General features: G+C 38.3%; 1 protein-coding gene across 1 annotated transcript in view; it reads right to left on the reverse strand.

Moving 5' to 3' along the window:
• Positions 1–23444, reverse strand: part of SORCS2 (sortilin related VPS10 domain containing receptor 2) — a 231400-nt gene that overhangs the window by 48357 nt on the left and 159599 nt on the right. Inside the window, exons 8-12 of the mRNA XM_018079321.1 lie at positions 23123–23269; positions 21682–21784; positions 10790–10866; positions 2946–3037; positions 1404–1511 (exon numbers count right to left, since the gene is read on the reverse strand). Of these exons, the coding sequence (XP_017934810.1) occupies positions 1404–1511; positions 2946–3037; positions 10790–10866; positions 21682–21784; positions 23123–23269 (527 nt within the window). The remainder of the gene's footprint in view (positions 1–1403; positions 1512–2945; positions 3038–10789; positions 10867–21681; positions 21785–23122; positions 23270–23444) is intronic.

Below are 23444 nucleotides of genomic sequence, written 5' to 3' on the forward strand. Positions count from 1 at the left end.
GGCTCGTGTACCAAAACTAGCTACAGTTTTATATGTTTCAGATTGATGATTTTAAAAAGGTATCGTGTCTTACAAGAGCTCTTTAGTCCATTCAGCCAGTATTTAAACACATCTTCACCAAATCACTGTTTTTAATGATAGTTAATAAGAAAAAAAACAATTCAGAGCATATAGTCATCACACATCATTTTATCTTCCAGTAAGTACAGTTTAGGATAAGCTTTTGATCCCTCTGCTTTTACTAAAGTCAATGGAAATAAATCCCTCATTCAGAGGTATAACTGTCTTCATGTGGCATGTATTATACCATAAATAAACCTGTGCTTGAGAGAAGGGGAAGATGGTGGGATAATACTGTTCTTCTCAGGCCATAAATGTATAATGGAAGATAAATGAGGCAGTGGAGAAAGAAAGAAATATCTAAGAGACCAAATTCACCTCTGTGCAGTACAGCATTATGAAGTCGGCACAATGCTTTTAAGTACATCAGGTAGGATTTCTGTTTTGCTGAGGATCCTTTACACAAGTCCACATTGGGCTATCAATTTATTTTTCCCTGGGGAAAATGCTACTGGTCAAAGGTAGCTCTATCTGTAACTCCTAGGAGAAAAAGCTTGTCATGAAGACACTGAGCTCCGTTATAAAGGATCGCACAAACTGCTGTGACAGCAGCACATACAACAACCTGCACATCTCTGAGTGCACTCCCCTTTCTGGGTGCAGCAAGCATGTGCCTTTCTCCCTAACTGGACAGGTGTTTCTTACTCTCAGACACTTCTAAAATATTAGCATTTATTGTGGAGACGGAGCAAAACCTTCAGCTCAGATCCAGATGTCCCTGGCCCTTTGGAAAGAGACAGATAAACAGGGGCCTGAGTTGCAGAATTTGGCTATTTTTAACTCTATTCACAGCATCTGCCTCAGTCACCGCACAGAATAAAAACAGGCATTTGTTAGCACAGTGCTTGGTTACACAAAGTACTGCAATGCTAGTTACTAGGACAACAATATAGTTGCTTACACTGTGAAGACAATAGATATTTAACATTTTTGATGTCTGACTAAAAATCCATAGGGAAAAAAAATGGAGAAAATAGGGGGGGGGTTTTCCCTACATTTTTCAGATTTGTATTGCAGTTTTATTATTCCACTTTCCCTGGTGGTATCTTTGCAAGATTTCTTATGAACATAATTCTTTTTACAATCTGAAATACTACACTCAGATAATTTCTAAGTCAGGTTACATACCAGGGCAGTTTGGACATCAGTGTAAGAGCCTGTGTGACTGCAAGAAGCAAAAGCGACTGACTCAAGGACTATCTCAAACATGCACAACTGAAAATATGCTCAAGTGCATAAGCAGAGGGAGAGCCCTGAGAGCAGAGATGAAACCAAAACCTTACGTCATGACCAGTGTCTCATCTCCAGGTTCACTAAGTAATCCATCTACAAAGACTGAAGTGCTGGTAAAATTATGTGTGCTCCAAGTCTGGCCTTCATCTATGCTGAACCTGTAAAAAAGCAGAAATGGTTTTCATTTCCAACTATTACTATACAAAGCAGAATTCACTTAATAAAAAACCCCCAACTCACTACTAAAGCCTAGGATTTTTGATCTCAAAAATACAATATGCCTAGACAGTGTATCATAGTAATGTGATCTTTTTTTCAGCATCATATCCAGTTGTTCACATCTTTATGAGAAGATGTATGATAAATTTGCCACAACAATAAAAATTCTCAGGGAGATAAAAAGAGCTCTGTCAACAAACTATCTTCCTACCTTGTGGCTTCAAAAGCAAGTTAATTTACACTTCATTCTTTCTAATAGCCTCTGACTAGAGACCTGTTAAGCAGAGGTCAGTGAAACAGGAGAGGCAGAAGAGCCCAACTGCTAAAACATGTGGGAAATGCAGTAACTGCAGGCACCGAGATGATGATGGCCCTTCACAGCTGCTACCAGTCACTTAAAAATTTGCAGAAGACGCTGATGAATCCACAGAACATATTTCAGAGATTCTGTGCAGCCAAAATTTAGGAATCAAAGTCTCTTTTCTTCTGTACATTTCCTCCAGGTCTTTTGGATAGTAGGTTAGTGATGACTCATTCTAGCTAACCCGGTACACAGCTAGTTCCTATTACTGTATGCAATTCTGCAAAAATGAAGCTAGTCACAAGTGATAAAGATCTCTTACAGTTTTTTATGCTGAAAATCATAGTTCTGCATGCCATTGCATAAGGTTACCATATTTTGCTGCACCATCATGCAGTCTAAAACTTGATATTTTATAACAAAATTCTTTGCAGCAAACCTTTCCTTCTCAGACAAAGAAGCTGAGAAGGCCACTCGCTGCATTATCACTGTATGACAGGATCTATGCACACTACAAACTGTGTTTCTGGCAGACCATATTACACGGCACATAAGCACACATAACTTTGCCTGTTGGCTCTCAAAGTCTACATTATATTGCTCTTGCCAGAGAGACTCAGGGCTATTCTCCAATTTCACTGTGGCCCTGGGAGAGGATAGAGATCTATTACAGTACCAATGAACTATCCTGACTGCATGCATAAGCCACATAAGCATCATAGGTTGAGCATAATTGACATGCACTGCTGGTGTCAACCAGTAGAAGATAAAAATCAATGGTGAACATGGCTTGTACTGTAGAGTTCCAGAATAGCCTTTGAAGCAAAAAAACCCAACACTGATGCAAGGGAATTTTATTATGATTAATGCATTATGCCATGCTATCTTCAGCGCCATGAAATAATCTTTAAGAAAACATCCAACTGCATTTTATTGACTTAATGAATGTTAAATTAAGTTGACTCCACCTGTGTTTCATACATGATCATGTTAAAATGCTTATCTTTAACTCTGAACTTTGCCTGAGGTCTTGAATACACAATAGCTCTACTCTAATTGACTGTAGGATTACTTGAGTATTTTCAGAGGGATAGAGGTGTCTTTGATAGCCACAATAACTCCACCATGGTCCAAGTACAAGATATGGTGCTCTTCTTCAAAGACCTACAAGTCAGACAAAAAAAGGCCAGCTAAGCAAATGTACAAAACAGCTGAAATAAAATGTACAAGCAAACAAGCATTAATAGACTTTTACATTTTACAATGTCCACACTTCAAACTGAAAAGGACATAAAAGTCAGGTTAACTCCTGTATTTGTTCCAGCTGTAAAAGAAAAGGAAGTTAAGTAGGTGAATCACAAAATGTTCAGGTTCAAATCACAGTTAGATTAAACTGCCTAAATGATTTTAGCCCAAGATGATATTTCTCACAGTGTGCATTCTCCATTCCTTCCTATTATACATCACCAAGTGACCTATCACCTTACTTTGGTATTTGCCATATTCTGTGTACCTTGCAGAATAAAATGCTTTGTAGTTTAATTCTAAGAAAAATAGGAAAAGTATTGCTGCCCCTGACTTTCTCACGTTACCCAGAAACTACAGAACTTGAAATAATTGGTACAAGCATGTTTTCTGCATTTCCAGTGTCAGTGATTTATTTAAGTTCAAACACATGATCTCCCATGGAGGCCACTCTGAGTTTTGAACCAAAATACATGTAATACTGATTTAATGGTATAAGTTACTAAAAATTTCCTAAATTATTTAAATTCCTTTTCTAGAAGCCATCAGCAGTACTAAAATAAATCCACAGGTAGATATGTTCCCTTTCTTACATCTGAAATCTGTTTTAAGACATGGTTTACTTGTGTTATTAACATGTGAAAGTTCATTTAACACAAGAGCAAGTGGTAAGGTGAGAGTTATCACACACACTAGACAAACATGCGGTCAAAGCAAAGGTAAAACCCATAAAGGTTAGCTTTACTTTGCTATGTGAATGAAAAAATATTGACAATACAAATGCTTTTTTTTCTTTTTTTTTTGGCAAAAGTGAGCGCTACATTTAGAGAATTTATCAGCAAGACTGAACCAGAGATGCAGTGGAAATATCCTAAAGCATACTCACAATTACTTCAAAAAATAGCAAGCATTTAATTTGGGTTGAGAATTCAGTCTTCCTCTCATCTAGTAAGAACATATTTTATGGGAATCCTAGGGTTTCAAGTGTCTGATCAGTTCTTCAATGTTGCAAATTTACAGGCAAAACCCTGATACGAGGCATTTATAGTCCTATCTACTTATTCTACACAGCTGCATATTTTAGAAGAGATTTCAGTAAAGGACAGACATTAATTTTAGATGCACTTCAAAAGGATGAGATCAGTTGGAGTCAGAAAAGGAAGCAGAGTTTTGATCCTCCTCTAAACTTTGTTTGAACTTCTGCTCAAATCAAAATGCAACAGTTTATGCTGGGACATGAAGTCTCCCAAAGCTTCAGCATCATAATGAGGATAAAGGAAGCTGGTCTCTGTACCAGTTTATCCAAATAAGGTTTTCCCAGAGAAGCAGCATGGCAGTGCCCCACGTATCATTTTAGTATCCTGCTTTAGCACAGCAGACACATTACACACATATCAATGTCATCATTATATCATGCTTTTCTTGCACACACTTCAAACATTTTATAACCAAACTGTATGAAATTCCTTATGAAAGCAACCCTTCATCTTCAGTACATTTAAAAGAATTAACAATTTCATGCATAAAAGTAAATATTTATCTCTACTTTATGGAAATGAAAACAAGACAAACAGTTTGCAAAGGATTCAGGCAAAGGTGGTCCCAGTGTCAGAGCTGAAGTTCAAAACTGAGAACATACCTGTTCACAGCAAACCACAAATTTTGATATTTGTCACTCCACTAACTAAAGCCAGGCAACAAATGTGTTGTGATCCTTACTAATAGACAGCCATGAAGGAACAAGATTTTTATGACTTATTTATGTAATTTTTTAAGCACGTTATATGCCTTATAATCATAATATCAACTTCTATTCTCTTCCCCTGTCCGCTCTGCTCTAAAGGTTTCTTTTTCTGTGTCTGTCCCAGCAACTTCAGCAGCTATTTCAGGTCAGAATATCTGTTGGGCGCAATTATTAAAACCCCATGAAATCAGTGAAAACACATTGAAATGATCCGATCTTACTCTGCAATGCAGAAGTTTCAAAAATAACCAAAAATTCCCAAAGTCACTTGCTTCTCTCATCAAGTGTCATACATTTCTAGATTCAAAGCTGGAAATGGAAGTTTCCTACACAGAATGAGCCAGTTGGACCTTCCTAGAGTTAAAAGGCTGGAATTTTAGCCTGTTTTGTTGTGCTTAAAGTTGTAACCGTCCACTTCCTGAGATGTCTGCAGGAAAACAAGTATTCTCGCTTAAACAAAGGTTTTCCAAGTTGCTTTGATGCAAAAGAATTTAACACAGAGAAATAATATTCCAATAAAAAAAGCACTAGATTAAAGTTCCAGAGATCTAGATTCCGTTCCTAAACATACAACAGGCTTTCTGTTTATTAGCTTAACCAAGCATTTTGCTGCTACAAGAGCTACTTTGGCAGTGGATCAAATATGAAAGGTTTTTGCTGTTCTTTTCCTTTTATTTATGCCATTTCTTTTGAAAGCCAGACCTTTCTCTTACTCTGTCCTATTTCAAATACAGTGTTGTAACAGACGCTGTTGAAATAGCAACAGCAACCACAACTGTGAACAGAAATTAGCATTTTAAAGAAATAAGCCCACTTCTATATATATACAAGGTCATCCTTAGCATTTAACAGAGTATCCTAATATTTCATGTTCATTTACACATTTTGTGATACTATTTTGCTGGTAGAAAAGAAGGGAAGCCTTTCAAATAAACTTATCTGTTCCATGAGTTCACCATAGCCTATGCCTTCATGGTCCACTTGGCACTTATTTTTATAGTTGGGCTCAATGATCTTAAGGGTCTTTTCCAACTTAAACAATTCCATGACTACGATTCTGATTCTAAGCCCACATAGTTCATGATAGTGTCAAGGTGAGATTCCCTTCTCCTACAGACCAGTTCACTGTTGCTGCATGGATGTCTAACCTGCTTATCAATCAGCTCCCAAACTACTGCTATTTGCAGTGCAATGTTGTACAGTACACAGCTACAAATTTCAGTTTTTCTTAAAAAAAAAGTGATGGTTTCAAGATATTCCAACAAGCAGCTCAGGCACCATGCAATAGAAAGGCAGAAGAACAACTAGAGCCAACCCAAGTGATATTGTGGTTACTTATAATCACAGTCCTTGTTTTTACTTTTTGCATGAGCTGGTAGAGTCAGGACACGGGAACAACCACAAAACCACAGATGAAATGCAAAGAGTAAATTTATTCTCATTACCTGGCCAACCAGGGGCTGAAGCAGCACCTGGGCAGAGACACACAAGTGGGAATGCAGGAACTGAAGAGCTCAGTCCATGCAAAAAGATCACCCACCCTGCTGTTTTCACATGTATTTCAGGGATTTGCTCAGCCACAATTTACCACTCTGCTTGATCTTTCAGGGGATCTCAAGCATGTGTGACAGTGTTCCTCTAAGTCTCTCACAGACCTATGTTATCTAAACATAGATGGTCTACTTGGCCAGCACATAAGGCCAAACAACAATATATGTGGGTTTTGACACACGAGCTGCACATCACCTGACTGCGTTTATAATCCTCCTCACCAAACTTCCATTATTTCCCCAAACATTTCCATTTATCCCCAGTATTTACTTAATTTCACAGAACTCCCATTTAGGGATTTATTTCTATCTATAAACACTGGCCGTGTTTATACGTAACCCTTCCTGAACTCTTCAATGACCACACCATACGCAATCTATGGAAATATGGGTTCAGGTGAAATCATGGAATCATAGAATCATTAAGACCTCTAAGATCATTGAGTCTAACCATAAACCCTGAACACTTTGAAGTCCACTATTAAACCATGTTCCTAAGTGCCATATCCACATGTCATTTGAACACTTCCAAGGATGGTGACTCAGCCACTTCCCTGGGCAGCTTGTTCCAAGGAAATTTTTCCTTATATCCGATCTAAACCTCTCTTGGTGCAAGGTGAGGCTGTTTCCTCTTGTCCTATTGCTTATTACCTGGGAGGTGAGACCAATCCCCACCTTTCTACAACCTCCTTTCAGGTAATTGTAGAGAGTAAGAAGGACCCCCATGAGCCTTAAAACCATTTAAGTATATACAGCTGGCTAAGAAATTATGGAAAGAAAATGATCAGCAGATTGTTGTTAAAGTGAGAATGTATTACAAACTCAGGGAGTGGCTCCAGTTAAGAATCACAAACTGGATTTGCATCAACAATGTGATGCTAGTGCAAGGAATAGAAAACTTCTGAAATGGGGTGCCAGTCATGTCAAAACATCAAGGGCAATCATTTTATTCTGTTTAGTACTGATAAAATTTGTAATTTTGCATTCAGTTTTACCATGCTTCAGGAGAGGCATGTCATATTAGACAGTCCAATAAATGAGGAACAAAAAGGAAAAAAAAAACCACTTCAAAAATTTGATTCACTAGGAAAATCAGTGGATTTGAGTTTGCTATTTCCAAAGGGAAAATCCCTACAGTCTGGGTAGACCTGATAATCACCTTTCAACATCTAAAAAAGTTATTCAAAGGTGACAGGAAACCACTCCTCTCTAAAGATAAGAAGAAATCACCCTGCAGAATTTGTGAAAGTGTAAGAACAAGAGCAAAAGGAACAGTCAGCCTATGTAAAATATTCAGAAAAATCTATGAAGAATGGTGAAACACCATGTAGCCTGAATCTCTTACAGTGAAGGATTAACGAACAGTTCTTGCAGAGATGTTCCTAGTACATTTGATGTTGTCTCAGAGCACATGGTTGAATTACATGATCTTTGACCTTCCCCATAGTTCTATATTCCTATGAACCAATACTGCTATTATTTCAAGAAAGTTTTTAATTAATTCCTTGAACTGCCTTTTCTCCTAAGTCTCATGTTTACTTTTCTGCGTTGCTCTGCTTCTATACCCACAGACTGCTCCCCTTCTAGTCTGTGAACAGCCCTGCAACGTTTTGTGAGCACATGACAAAGGTGCCAGGCACTCACTAATGAAAACCACAAGGTCTCCAAGTCAGAAACTTAAACTCAGATGAAGAGTTGTGTCATAGCATGGGATTTGTTCTGCATTCACCAGCTCACAAGACCTGCAGTTTACTGAATTATTTAAATTCCCATATCACCTGACTGAAGCCTTCTCCCTCATTGTATGAACACCAACAGAGAAAGGAAATGTACTGCCGTCATCTGGAAGAACTGTTTGGTCGCGAGCAGTGAGGCCATAAAATACATGCAATAATCTACTATTTAATTCTGATTGCAAATCTTAGGATTGAGCAAGCTCTTTCAAAGGCTTTGAAGTAGTTTTAATTAAAATAAATGGTGTTTTCCATTTTGATTGTCACAATGAGGGATCAGTTTATGGTTGGTTTTACAGCATGAATAGGCACCTTAGGGTCAAGTTGCAACACACATCATTTACCTGAGTGTCTTACAAATAAAAAGCAGTAAAATACGGATTTGATCCCCTTCACTCTTTTCTTCCTATTTTTAACCCCAGAAAAACTATAAAACTTTGGCAAATGCTGACAATAAATTATGAGAGAGACCTCTATGAAGTATTGAAAAACACAGTACCCATTGTAAATCCTGGAAGACTTTTGCATTTAAACACCTATTTATCATATTCTAGGTTTCAAGAAGGGATTTGGCATAAAATTTTATCTTTCAAACATCAAAAGACATTCTCATGACAAAAATAACATATTTCTCTTTAAAAGTTCTTTTAAAAACACAGTATATTTGGCATCCTACAATAGCAATATAAGAAACTGTCTGTATTTTCCTCTTTTAACCCTAAATTCCTCAAGCTCAGTAACACTACTGAGAACATTTTCACATTTAATTGTTCTCAGAAAATAATTAAATTTGATTACAGCTAAACACTAAACCACTATTTTAACTGAACTGAAATTATTTTTTTACATGCTTTAGTCCTTTGAGGGTAGTTTTTTTTCTCTCCTGGATTCACATTATAAGTAGAATCCACATCATATTGTGCATTATTGCCATATATATATATATAGAAAGAAAGTATCCCTGTGAATAGGCATTGCTGAGTGTATTGGGTTTGCATGGCTTCTCTGAGAAGCTGCCTGAAGCTTCCCTATGTCCAAACAGAGCCAACACCAGCCAGCTCCAGGATGGACTTGTCACCAACCAAGGTCAAGCCAGTCAGACAGCAGTAGTACCTCAGGGATCATGTAATTAAGAAGGTGGGGGGAAACTTGCACAACAGCAACTGCAGCAGGAGAGAAGAGTAGAGAATATGTAAGTAAAACAGCCCTCAAGATACCATGTCAGTGCAGGAGGGGAGGAGGTGCTCCAGCTGCCAGAGCAGAGGTTCCCCTAAAGCACATGGTGCAGGCCATGCTCAGGTAGCTCTGCCCCTGCAGCCCATGAAGGTCCATGGTGGGGCAGAGATCCACCTGCAGCCCATAGAGCAGGAGGATGCTTGAAGGAGGCTGTGACCCCGTGGGAAGCCCGAGCTGGAGCAGGTTTGTTGGTAAGACTTGTGACCCCACGAGGGATCCACGCTGGAGCAGCCTGTTCCTGACAGACTGCACCCCGTGGAAGGGATCCATGCTGGAGCAGTTCATGAAGAACTACAACCCATGGGAAGGACTCACATTGGAGAAGTTCATAAAGAACTATTTCCTGTGGGATGGACCCCACACTGGAGCAGGGGAAGAGAGTGAGGAGTCTTCCTCATGAGGAGGAATGCACGGTAGAGAAAACATGTGGTGAACTGACCGCAGACCCTGTTTCCCATCCCCCTGTGCTGCTGGGGGGAGGAGGCAGAGAATCTGTGAATAAAGCTGAGCTGGGAAGAAGGGAGGGGTGGGGGAAAGGTATTCTAAAATTTGGGTTTATTTCTCACTATCCTACTCTTGTTATTTATTGGCAATTAAATTAATCTTTCCCGAGTTGAGTCTGTTTTGCCCATGACAGTAATTGGTGACTTATCTCGACCCACAAGTTTTTTTTATATTCTCTCTCACCTGTCCAGCTGAGGAGGGTAGTGATAAAGCGATTTTGATGAGCACCTGGCATTAAGCCAGGGTAAACCCAGCACACTGAGACAAGGCAGTTTAGGATACATAATAAATGTGCAATGCTTTAACTGATTCTAGGCAGTGGAAGCAAAAGACATCCAGAATTCAGACAGCATTACCACATCACTGGTTTTAATACTTTGGTATTTGTATTCCCTGAATTTATTAAATCATACTAACAGAAATTAAAAGGGTTTTTTTTTTTTGAAAATATGTTTTCACTCAGTTTCAATGAAGAACAAAGTTTATGCTTAAATAACAGTTTTCAGACTATGAAGCTGAAGAATTTCTGCCTTTGTACCTAAGCCATGTCTTTTAACTTGGAATGTTTGTACTGCAAGATCTAGCCAAGTCCACTTCGTCATTATCACAGGAAGATTATTTAAATTCTTAAAAAACTAAACAGACGCTATGTTTTTTGCATAAGATACTTTTAAGATCTTTAAGAAGGGATTTGCAAAGACTCAAATTTATCAGGCTGTCAGGTTCCAATGGAATTTGAACATTTTCATCTCTTTAATCTCTCGGTTTCCAAGCAAAATGGAGATAATAATGGCCCCCTCCTTCAAAAGAGTAGGTATCTAAAGATTAGTTAAGCATTATAAAATTCATCACATTTGGTACATTAAAATCATTTCCAGGCTCCTTGATAATTTATGTTTCCTACCTGACGCCACGTGTTCCCACAGTCAGACGTTATGTACATCTCCTCTTTATACTCAACCAGCTGGGACCCCAGGTTACCTGTCATAAAACAGGAGAAAACAAGAGTTGCATCCAAATGAGCAAGAAGATTGGCTCTAGTCCTGATGCTAGTCACAGTAAGGAGTTTCCAAGTCAAAGCAAGAACTAAACTCAGGTGATCAGGCTTACTTAATTTCTGGTAGGACCAGCAAAATCCTTTAAAAAAACTATATGTACACTTTCAAAATCTTCCTTTCCATTACTGTCTTGTCCATTGGTGGGAGCAATGAGGCTTGATTCAAATACTGAAATGCAGAAGACAAACCAATGTTTTAGTTTTGTTGCTGCATGCTGAGAAACTATTATAAAACAACACGTATTTAAGATGTAAGTATGAAATATCCATGAACTCAAAAGCTTTACCTTAACCCTAATCATAGCCTGTAAAAGTATTCATGTTGAACTCAAAATGTTAAAATAAAATATTTTATCTGTAAGACTTGATGAAGTGATAGCAAAATCTAGAATCTGATCAAATATGTAACACTGAAAAGAGGGGACAGGGCTTTTGAAAAATAGCGTAACTGCAAAAGAATTGGAAGCAGAATGACTTGATTTATCTAAATATTGACTAGGAAGCTACTGAATATTTTGACAAAAAGTACTGAGGAGAATTTAGATTGCTGCAAATCTATTAGAAGTGTTAAACTTGTGGAAGATGATCATAGATGCCGTCCCAAACACTGAGATCACTGAGATCTTTTAACATGCGGTATTTCAAACAGCAAACTATTAAACCACCAGGCAGTTTACAGTGTTCTAGGGGAGAAGCAATCATGGCACAATATTTCTTCTAAATGCTATTCTCCGGAGGATTTTGACTTAAATATATGGTTTGCATGTTGTTACAGTAGAAATAAGATGAAAGTTACCAGATCCTCTTAAACAGAGGAGGTGGTGAAAGAAAACATTTGAGATTAGGATAGCAGTATGAAATTCCACTAGTGTGTTATATAAATAGCTGATTTTAACCACTAAACCAGATCTGTTTATGCAGAATGTCCTCACTAGCGCCGAAAGGTTCCCAAGAGGAATGACAGTGCTCACTGCCCAAAATACATGTTCTATTTAGACCATCAAGGTTGCATGTGGTCCACTGTTTAGTTGTATAACTCTACATTATTTAACCCTAAATACATCCTGGACAGGATTAAGATATTTATACCAAATCAGGGAATTTATAGGAGTCAGTTATTTTCTTTCAATTGCATCTGATATTTCAGAAGATGCCGCTGCACTTTCCGGGGTTTTCATTTTTCCAACCCACTTCACTCTCTCATTTATCAAATAATTCAGCAGAGATTTAGTTGGTCATGTCATTTTGAAAAAAAAAGACCCTATTCCTGTAGGTAATGAGATTTGACAAGGTCAGTACGACATGGATGAAGGTGTGTGGACTGACCACCTGCTTAAGAACCAAACTCCTATGGACGAAGTAGATGTAAGACCTGTGTGAGATACTGAATCCAAATCTCTCTGAATTATTGATATGGGTCGAAACCAACTCACTCTGTGTTTGGGGGGGGGGGGAAGGGCTGGGCCTAGACCTGCAGGTACATGGTAAGGCCTGCACATAAAGCCTGCTGAGAGCACATGGCAGAGCCAACACGGCTGAGCCCATTCAGAGCACATGGCAGAGATGAAGGCCCCGTAGCCAGCTCTGAGTCAAGGCAGACCTGCTGGTAGCCTGCTCACACCATGCCCCTGGAGCCTGTGATTGGCTACAGCACAACTCACTCTGGCTTGGAAGGCACTGACTGGGTATCCTGCCTGGGAGGGAAAACTGAACTCTATAAATACATGAGACTCCACTTGAGCCTCTTCTTCTCTCCTCTCCTGCAACCTGAACCATGTGAACCATCAGATCTTATCGGTAACTGTTTTTCCTTTCCTCTCTCTCCTTCACTCTTTCTTCTTTCTTTCTTTACTCCTTTAATCTATTTTCTTCTTTTACCTCTTTTCCTTCTCTTATGAGTAACTTAAAACCAATGAATTGTGTTTTACTAAAGCTAGTATATTGATTGTTTCCAACAGGTGTTTACTGTGGAAGGGGTCTTTGTGCTGAGTGTTTTAGTGAAATATTTTTTCTTGGTTGTATTTTACTCCTGTAAAACCTTTTGCCAAAATATCTTATTTTTCTCACTAAATTAAAAGAATTTCTCTTAGAGAAGAGTGTGTCACTCTTTCTCTGGACGCTAATTTGAGGTTATAACGAACTACAAGGCTTTTAAAAAGTCTTAAATAAAATGTAACCACTCTGGGCAGCTTATAGCTTAAATCTGGATTGTAACAACCTGTAAGAGCAAAAATGTGCCGAAACCAGCTTAGACTCAAAGTGCAGGGATGACCCATATGACTGCTATTGGATGTGATAGCAGTTGCTCCAAGTGGGAAGGAAAGGGAAATGGTTAACTCTGGAGTGAATAGCCCCTATTCTTTCCCCACAAACATCTTCCTCTTCAAAAAACAGCCCAGCTCTAATTCAGCACTGGGGCCTGTCCGGCACGGGTTCACCTTCCCAACGCTCTGCCTGCTGAGTTGGTCCAAGCAGCAGGAATGGCAAGGCCGATCACGTGGTTCACAGAAGAGTTATTATTTTTGCATAAGGCTATTTAGCTTTTAGAAATAAAGGCCCAGCAATCAAAATGAAACCTCTATGACAGAAGTGACAGAAAGCTACAACCACATCATCAGTGTTAAAGACAAAAGAGCAAAGACCTAACTAAAGGTTAAATTTTTTTAAAAAAACAGATACAAACTTTGGGTTTATTCTGTCCAGTAGTCCTTGGAATATTACGTTTTTTGTTTACATTCATGTTGCATTCATTTAGGCAGATCTTCTAGTATAAGAGAAAAAAACTCCAACAATGAATCATGATAAAGTCATAGAATCATAAAATCATAGAATATACTCAGTTGGAAGGGACCCACAAGGATCATCGAGTCCAGCTCTTACCCTGCACAGGACCACCTCAAGAGTCACACCATGTGCCTGAGAGCATTGTCCAAATGCTTTTTGAACTCTGTCAGTCTTGGTGCTGTGACCACTGCCCTGGGGAGCCTGCTCCAGTGCCCATCCAGCCTCTGGGTGAAGAACCTCTTTCTAATATCCAAACTAAACCTCCTGCGAATATTACCTAATGAGACAATTTCAAAAGGTAAGCTTCACACATGAATTCAGTTATATTTTCTCTCCAAATACAGTTTTAAGATTAATTTGCTCACCAGAAGGAGATATGAACGAGAAATCACCTTCCCAGGGTTAAAGGAAGGGAAGAGATTTGATTCACTGCTCATACAAAATATATTTCTTTTGCCATTCTTACTTTCCTCTGTATAGTTTTCACTGGTATATGCATCTGCAAATGGGTATATTCTTGTGCTTCTGCAGTTATTCATGGAATGTTTTCTATGGGACAGCTGAGGACAGAAATATTTATTTACTTGCTAGAATCTAAAGTATTGCTGTCAGTCTATACCCTTTTTTGCATAGATATCTTTAATGAATGCAGTGTTAATTTTGCTCCTGGATAAATGCTGTTTATTCTACCTCTTTTCACCAGTTACTAAAATCTACTTGCATGAGTAGGTCTTTATTTCAGGAATTGCTATGGATCTGCACTTTAAAGAGTTCAGTGGTAAATTGCCTTGCTAATGGAAAATTAGTCTGTAAACTAAACAGCATCAACTTGTGCTTCATTAAAAAGCCTTTTCTATCCAGCTGATACGGTAATGACTGAAATATATTAGCAACAGTGCTGTAACTGCAGCTCTGTCAAAAGACAGACATGAACTTCTCCTAGTTCTGGTTTTACCTTCACTGCCTTTTCTTGATAAATGAGCAAAAGGAGTTGGTGGGCTCATTTATAATTCTATTCTGGCAAACAACTGATGAACAACAGCACTGAGTCTGGGGTACTCCTTTGAGAAAAGGGACTTAAGTGCTGTTTGACCCTCGAAAGCAATCCATCCCTGGGCCAAGGGTGAACGTCCAGAAGTGGTGGATGCAGGAGCTTCTGACTGCTAACACAATATTTAATTGTGTCATAAACGAAGGCTGTAATTTTCACAACTTCCAGATTTTCTGGGAGACACAATTATATGACATAATTTTGCAAACTTTATAAAGTCAAGTCTTCGAGCAGATTAAGAAAACCTTTCTGTAAGGAATGACAAAACTTTTCAATGCACTTTTGAGTTTGCTCTGTGGGTCCTGCAGAAGATGTCTTGCTGAAAAACAGTGTCAATGGATTTAGAAAGAAAAGGCACTTGAGGTCAAAAGTAGAAAACCTGCAGAACTAGGGAAGACAAGGAGGTTCCTGCAAAGCACAAGGGGCTATTTGCTGTGGGAAGCAGCCCTGCAGCCAAATCTGAGAGGTGACATACAGAAGGAAATTTCCAGGAACACACAGGGATATGTGATGACTTTCTTAAGCAACAGATATCACTGAAAGCTGTTAGCCTGAAAAAGTAGAACTGGAATAAAGAACTAAGTGAACTCTGTACAGCTTTATTAGCAAACCTTTCCATTTAATGTGACAAGAGTTATGAATTTTCTCTATTTTAAGTTACATTGTTTTAACTTTATTTTTTAATACTCTAATAAAAAATAATGTCAATGATGTGGAACATTTTGTACTTTTTGAGATCTAAAATAAAGTGCATAATTTTAGGCTCTAGCTGCCTCACGGTGTGTCATGTTATTGGATAAGCCAGCTAACTAAACAAAGCACATGTAACAACACCCCATAAACCCCTTTACATCAGCCTCAATTTGCATCAAATTGAGTGCAAAAAATCCTGGTATTAATAACACTGCATATAAACAAATGCAAAGCCACTGCAGCACTCATAATAGAACTGAGACATTCTGAATGTTTCCATCCCATATCTGAAAATTATGAAACATATTTGTGGTAAGTGTGGCAGCCAATAACACATGTGCACAACTGCCATTGTGATCAAGTGACACAGAAGGGGAGAAACAGGCAAATTATGTTCACCCAAGACTGGAAGGCAACACCTACAATGTTTAAGTACCATTCCCACCCACTAGGTGTTTGGACTGTACCACACACCCACTAACATCGGTGTCCTTTTTGCCTAGTGAGCCACACCAAAATCTGTGCTTCTTATTACAGCTGTAAATATCTGCAGTAACTCCTCAGGTGTGCCACTACAACATGGAAACCTTTCTATCATTTTAGTAGGTCTATGTTAGATCTCAAAATTCATCTGGGGTAACAAGTAAATGTAATCTAATACACTGAAGGCAACTCACGTTCATACTGAAAAAGTTACTGTGTCTGGAATTGGTGATCAACTGCAGGCATGTGCTGGTTTGGGCTGGGGTAGAATTAATTCTCTTCATAGCAGCTAGTACGGGGCTGTGTTTTGGATTTGTACTGAAGTGGCTGATACAGGGATGTTTTTGTCACTGCTTAGCAGTGCTTACACAAAGTCAAGGCCTTTTCTAGTCCTCACTCCACTCCACCAGAGAGCAGTCCAGGGGTGCACAAGATATTGGAAATGGACACAGTCAAGACAGCTGACCTCAACTGACCCAAGGGATATTCCAGGCCATATGTCATCCCATTCAGCAATAAAATGGGGGAGAGGTTGGTGTGGGGGCCACTGCTCAGGAAAAGACTGGGCATTGACTGGTTGGAAGTGAGCAACTGTTTTGATTTGCATCGCTTGTCTTTCTTGGGTTTTATTTCTCTCTCTTTGTTATTTTCCTTCTTATTAAATTGTTATTATTTTATTTCAGTTATTAAGCTGTTCTTATCTCAATCCATGAGTTTTCTCACTTTCACCTTTCCAGTCTCTTCCCCACATCCCACTGGAGGGGGAGTGAGCCTGTGTGGTGCTTAGTTACCAGCTGGGCTTAAACCATGACAAGGCTGTATTAGTCAGAGCTATAAAAGGTATCTTTTTAACATCACTTTTGATTTAAATGACCTGAAAACTCCTCTGACACATGACAGAGTGTTTCCCATCCAGCTTCATGAAGTTTTCTCAAGTTTGTCTCATACTATATTCTTTTTGTAACTAAATGACATGGGCAGGAAAGAAGACTCTCATGTGTGTGTCTTCTCCAAACCAAGGCCTAGGGGACCATTTACACCTGAATTGTCCTTAAACACTCCCCCAAAGGCTTTTCTCACCAACACAGCCACGAGACTGTGTTACATGGATTCTTGGGCTGAGTCAGTATGACTGCTGTTGCTATGCTCGGACACCTTGCTGCTTCTATTCAGGAAGCAAAAAGAAATGGCCTGCATTTTTGAGTTTTTTTATTAAGGGTGGTCATTTTTCATTTCTGTTACTTGCATTCTTATAAATCTTTTCAAACCTTCCTTTGGGATACAGGAAATTCTCTTTTTCTTTTTACTCCTCCTGAGTAAAGGCTGATTTGAAGTAACTGGGTAAAATCACACGTTCCATCCTTGCAAGGGTGTCAGTCCCAAAAACCAGAACACAGAGGCATTAACTACTGTTTAACATAGTACTCCAAGCTGTCTGAGACTTTGCACATGACAGTTTAGCACAGGGATGTGAAAGAAAGCAATGTATTTTAGTGATGACTGATGTCCAGCCAAGCTCTCTAGAAAGGTGGTATAGCTGTGAAAAACATAAAGATTTCAAGAGGGTAATTAAAAATCTTTGCTCAGGCATTTTGGAAGGTTCTTACTGGGTCCAGTGACAGGACCCAAGGGAATGGCCTGAAGTTGTGTCAGCAGAGATTTAGATTGGATATTAGAAAGAGGTTCTTCAGCCAGGGGGTGCTTGGGCACTGGAACAGGCTCCCCAGGGCAGTGGTCACAGCACCAAGACTGACAGAGTTCAAGAAGCATTTGGATGATACTCTCAAGCACATGGTGTTACTCTTGGGGATGGTCCTGTGCAGGGTTCAGAGTTGGACTCAATGATCCTTGTGGGTCCCTTCCAGCTCAGCATATTCTGTGATTCTGTGAAATACAGATTACTTTCATTTACAATTTATCATTAATTTGCATGTTTTAAGTGCTACTTACTGTGTTTATCCATATTTTTATATGTGACTTTAGACATGCTTACTGCGAGAAGAAATAATCCCCATATGCAACACTTAGATAATCCTTCTAATATGGAAAATCTTTTCCAGTCACTTAAATTTAGCATACATGCAGACCTACCAACTCCAAAAAGAGACATGTATCTTGCCTGGACTATTGGTAATTAATACAGTCATAACACCCCTTCAGGCAATGCACAATAAGCTAAAATTTCATGGTTTGTAAGCTCGTAGTCACAGTGCAGAACAAATATACAATCAATTTGTATTTAAATGTCTCAGACAGATAGTTTTTGCCTGGCAAGCTGAAGATGTGTTCAGCTGAGGAAGTGGGGAATCAGAACTGAGGAACATGTTGATGTGAGAAAAATTCAAAGGAATTGCAGGATATTCACGACAAAATGCACTGGGAAATGCTCAATCATCTCCCTGTTCCCTCATCCTTTTTTATAGAGGCATCCCAGTATACTACTTTAGTGAAAAATGATAGAAATTCATCACAGTGTATGCAATGTATTTGGGCCTGACACGACAAAAAGTAAACAGAACTTTTCTAACACTTCCTCAATTTCTGTGAATGTGCAGAATTTACTCCTTGCTTGATTTGCCGTCTGGATAGGAAGCTAAACAAGTAGTTATTGTAAACTAGCACCTGAAAAAGCTATCCTTCTCTAAACATTTTTCATAGAAAAGTCCTTTGCAAGTTTATAGTAAAAATTTGCACATGAATTGACACACATTTCATAGCTGATGCTGTGAGAAGTAGAAGCTGTTGCCAATATTAAGATGCATAATCAAATGTAAATGCAAACTCCTATTACATTTCTTAAAGAGAGCAAAGTGGTTATTTAAAAGAACACTTTTGTATACAGCTATAAAATTTAATATTCTGTCTGCACAATTTATCTATATACATAAGTTAAAAATATGCATTCCTGAGAACTATTCATTCAACTTTAATAGAGTAGAATTTTTATTTGTAAATATGAGTTTAAAAAGATGTAATTTTAAAATCCTATTACTGTATTTTCCCAAACGCTCTAGGTGTTAATGCTGTTCACCATTTAATTTTTTTTTAATTAAACAATATTCAGTAGTCTCTGAGCTCTGATTTTGAAGCACAGTATCAAAACTGTCCCTAAGTCACAGGTTAGCTCTTCCATTACCACAAGCAGCTGTGCTGTATATGTTTTCTACAAAAAAGCCAAACTCCATGTTAAAGGAATTTTTTTTTATTTTTGATTGATAGCCACACTGCTATAATTGAGACAATGAACCTCATGGTTCTCATGGTTAGAATCCATATTTCTAGCTTGTATCCACTTGTTTGCATTACTTGTTTTTACCCCATGGTTACACTTTCAGGAGAAAAACCCATATTCTTTATTGTCCTTTATTGTCTCAGCTAATGAGGTTCTTGTAAATATTCTCTATTTCCATCAACTGCCAAGTAGGCCTTCTTAGCACCTGCTCACTGGTCCTGAAAATTGATTATCAGAATTGTACACATTCTTATTAATAAGGTCACTGTACGATATTTTGACAGAGTATTAGTATTTTCATCTCTCTGTTGGCAATTATTTACCTACATCACCCTCACAATACATTTCCCTTTTTTCAGCACAAGGCACTGATGGTTCCTAGACATGGTGTGATCAGCAGACATTCACAGATCTTTATCACCTTCAGTCATTTCCAGAGATGTGCTCTCTCTAAATCTAACATCAAAATTCCAATAATATGTGTTGTGGCCCAAATAATCTGATTTCTGTATGTGCTAAGAACATAGTACTTGTGTTGATTTGCATAGGATTTTCAGTTTCAAGGGTCAGGCCAAAGGAAATTCCAGTCACTGTATGTAAAGTATTTCTGATAAGAAGTGTAAGTTTACAAGAATATCAGGTTTGCCAGGTAAGACTGAACATATGCACTGAATCCAGATGACCTGAGCATCCAAATAATGTAAATGCAAGTCAAAATCAGAATTGATTCAGGTCATCTGTTGGTAAGGGGATGCAGTTGCTCTATAAAATTTTTAAGGCTACAAAACCTTCTCTCTGTTTGCAGTTACATGACCTACGAGAAAAAGGATGCACTACTCTCAGGTAAATGTTTCCCAGTTTCACTCCATCCATCCCAGGTTTTTAGCCAGCTGCTATGCTATTCCCATTACACTATAGGTTGCTTTGCAACCAAGTCAGATTTAAATGTTAGTTCAGTTCCTAATGATATTTGGATGTTATCAAAAACAATCCCTCATGATTACGTGGAGGAAAACTGTTGACAAGTTTACCTACCTGGCACAGTAAGAGACAGACAGTGAAAAAATCTCACCCCATTCTAGAAAGGAGTTAAGGGCAAAATATGCTTCTACAACCTGCCCTCTCTAATACTGTCTCAGAGAAGAGTGGACTTAAAAAACCTCTACAAATCCCCATCAAAAGATCAGTTCAACACATCAGATTACAGTGCAAGAAGAAAGAAAAACAAAATAGGAGTAACAGACTAATTAATTAAATCTCATTGCCTTATTTGCTACTGGAAAGTATTTAGGCACAATATGATGGGGCTAAAATTAAGAACCTACTTTTGGAGTATCTTTATGTAAAAAGAAGACATCTGAAATGGATGTTATTTTTTGAAACATTTGAATTCATAAAATGTGAACTGAACACATATTAGAAATCTATCTACAAGGGCACTGTATAAATTCTTAGTCTCATTTGTATCAATAAAAACATAGCAGCATTTCACCAGGTAGGTCTGTGTCCAGTAAAATACTTTAAACTCCCTTTTCACTAGGGAGAAACTTGAAATCTTCAGTTACATGGAAGTACTGGCAGCTGTCATTCTCTTTAAACACCAAATATGCTCACCTTGATATTCTCAGGAAATTTTCAATTTAATAAACTCTTCATAATAGACAAGTGTAAGCTAAACCAGAAGCCATTATTCATTAAAAACAGATATATTTTTATGAAAAGAGAATGTGGCATTCCACCTAAACATAATCCATAATACAAGAATAAAATAATACAATTTAAAAAAGAACTTAGAACAGTTAACGATTTGATAATTTTGAAACAAAGAAACAGAAGATTAAATAAAATTAATAGATGGATCACAAGGATACAAAGTAAAACAGAGTTATGAGAATACTTTTCTTGATGAGCTCAACACTGCAATGGAATTTATTTCACTAAATGCCACTTCAGAGTGACATGGCTCCATATGGATGTTATAATGCAGAAACCACAACCAGCATTGTTCCCAACACAGAGACACATAGGTCTCTTTCAATTTATCTCTCTTTAGACAGAAAGGAACTAATAAAAATTACAAGACAAATTATCTGTATCTAGGCTTAAAAACAAAGGCTTGGCCAGCATTTGCATCAGTTTTGCTGGGCAATTCATGATGCTGGAGGCCCTGCATGTCACTTCCAGAGAAAAAGAATTCAGGATATGTCCTTCAGCCACCATCACACCTCCACACTGCATTAATAGGGAAGGAGGTACTACACAGCACAGCAAAGCATAATGTATCCAGGAACTTGTTACAGATCTGCCTAAAAAGATACAGTTCTGGGCCTTCAATTAAGTTTTATTTAACTGTTCGATCAAGAGATTCCCTAAAAGATTATTCTGCAGGAAAGCCTTATTTTGGCAACGTTCATAGCACCATATTCTTATAAACCAAAGTTCTACAAAGAGCCACCACCACATTTTAGGTCCTAAAACATAATGTCATGTAGTTACCTGCCCCCATTATGAGCCCTGGTGCAGTGTCCTTCGTGTGGACTGTTCCCGACACATAGGGATTGTCTGCCCACCGGAGATGGAGGTGAAGGTAGCAATCAGGCTTTTGAGGGAAGAAAAAGACAACAAGTTTTACAAATAATAGCTAACATTCATGCTCCTACAACAATGAAAGCCCAGAGAGAGAGCAGCTTCAGCAATGTTTGTCTTCACAGAGAAAAAGAATGGCTGTTTCCCGTGGTGCCAAATTCCAGTCTGAAATATCAACCTTCACTTTCTAACAAGAATCTCTGATGATGTCTGTGTAGTGTGCCATTGTTTCAACAAAAAGATTTCCATATTCGAAGAAGTCAGTGTGAAATTATTGTATAAAACCCCCTTCTGACAGAATAATTGCTTAAAAATGCTAACTAACTAACAGCAACAAATACTGCATGTTTGTTGGTCCCAGGTAACCGGTAAAATGATGTTTAAAAACAACTGCTTGGACTGAAAATGTCTTTTTTAGTAAAAAAGTGGTATGAAAAATAGCTTAACGACTTTTGGACACATCATCTCTCCTTCCTAAGCAACTTACTGTTTCTTGCCCTTTGTGCAGTGGTACTCAAGGGTCATATTGTTCACAGCAATTCCAGCCATGAGCTTTACCAGGAGTGGGCTGCCAGCATCGCCTGGGAACCACTGCCACTGCAACCTTTCCACTCATCTCAAAATGATCTGGATCAAGCCCTGCAGACCTGAACCTTGTAGCACAGTCTTGAACTCTTCAAATAGGAACCGGCAGCTCCAGCCTTCCATTTCTGCTATGTGGAGAGGGAACAAAGCTCTGGCACAAAGTTTATTTTGCTAATGCAGAGCTTTAGTACTCAGCAGAAGTCAAATACAAGGTTTTCAGTATAGTTTTGCAAATAACAAAACACTATAGTAGCTGGGACATCTAAACAAACAGAAATAATATTGTCTTACAAAAAGAAAGGACTTTTTCGTGCAGGTTATTGTGGTATTTATTTTCAAGCAACTGTAAGAAGTTCCCTTTAACAGGGAACCTTGATTTAATATGAAAAAAATATGAAAGATGAAAAGAGAAAAATTATTGATAAACTCTATTTAACTCATTATATGACCCTTATATCCAGACACAAATGACTATTGTCATGATTATTCTGAACTGGGTTGTGTGGTTGACACAAAAGAAAAAGTCCTCTTTGTGTCAAAGTGACCTAAAATACGAAATACAGTGCAGCAGAGAGCCCTGACTACTCACTCTACAAGATGACTGGACTAATAGCCTGTGAAACCATAGCTCATGCAATACAAGTAGATTTGTCTTCTAGTTTGGCTGGTAAACTCAGCATAAAGCTCTTGGGCTGTTGGAACTATTGCACATACAGATAATTCTTGTGCACTTTATAGAGAGGATAAACAAAAAAGAACCACTTACAGGTTTGCAGTTTGTTGGTTTGCCATTCATATCAATGTCTGGAGGGTTTAGAAAATCCCAGTCACGGCCTTTGTTGTAGGTTATCAGAGTTGTAACTTTCCCATTAATTTTCTGGTTGGCCAGAAAAACTCCTTTTACACCTCTGACCTGAAGCATACAGGAGAGAAGTTAATATCCAGCACATACACATTTTTTCAACAAGGATTATCCCTGATTAGCTGCTCTTTTGTGGCTCTGAGCTGTATCTCAGGTACTTTCACCTGGAAACTGAATTGAAAGCTAATGATACCTTAAAAATATAGAAGGAAGGCAAAAAGACAAG

The sequence above is a fragment of the Manacus vitellinus genome, unplaced genomic scaffold (assembly GCF_001715985.3).
Source record: "Manacus vitellinus isolate BGI_N305 unplaced genomic scaffold, ASM171598v3 scaffold_0_pilon, whole genome shotgun sequence".
Classification (NCBI taxonomy): domain Eukaryota; kingdom Metazoa; phylum Chordata; class Aves; order Passeriformes; family Pipridae; genus Manacus; species Manacus vitellinus.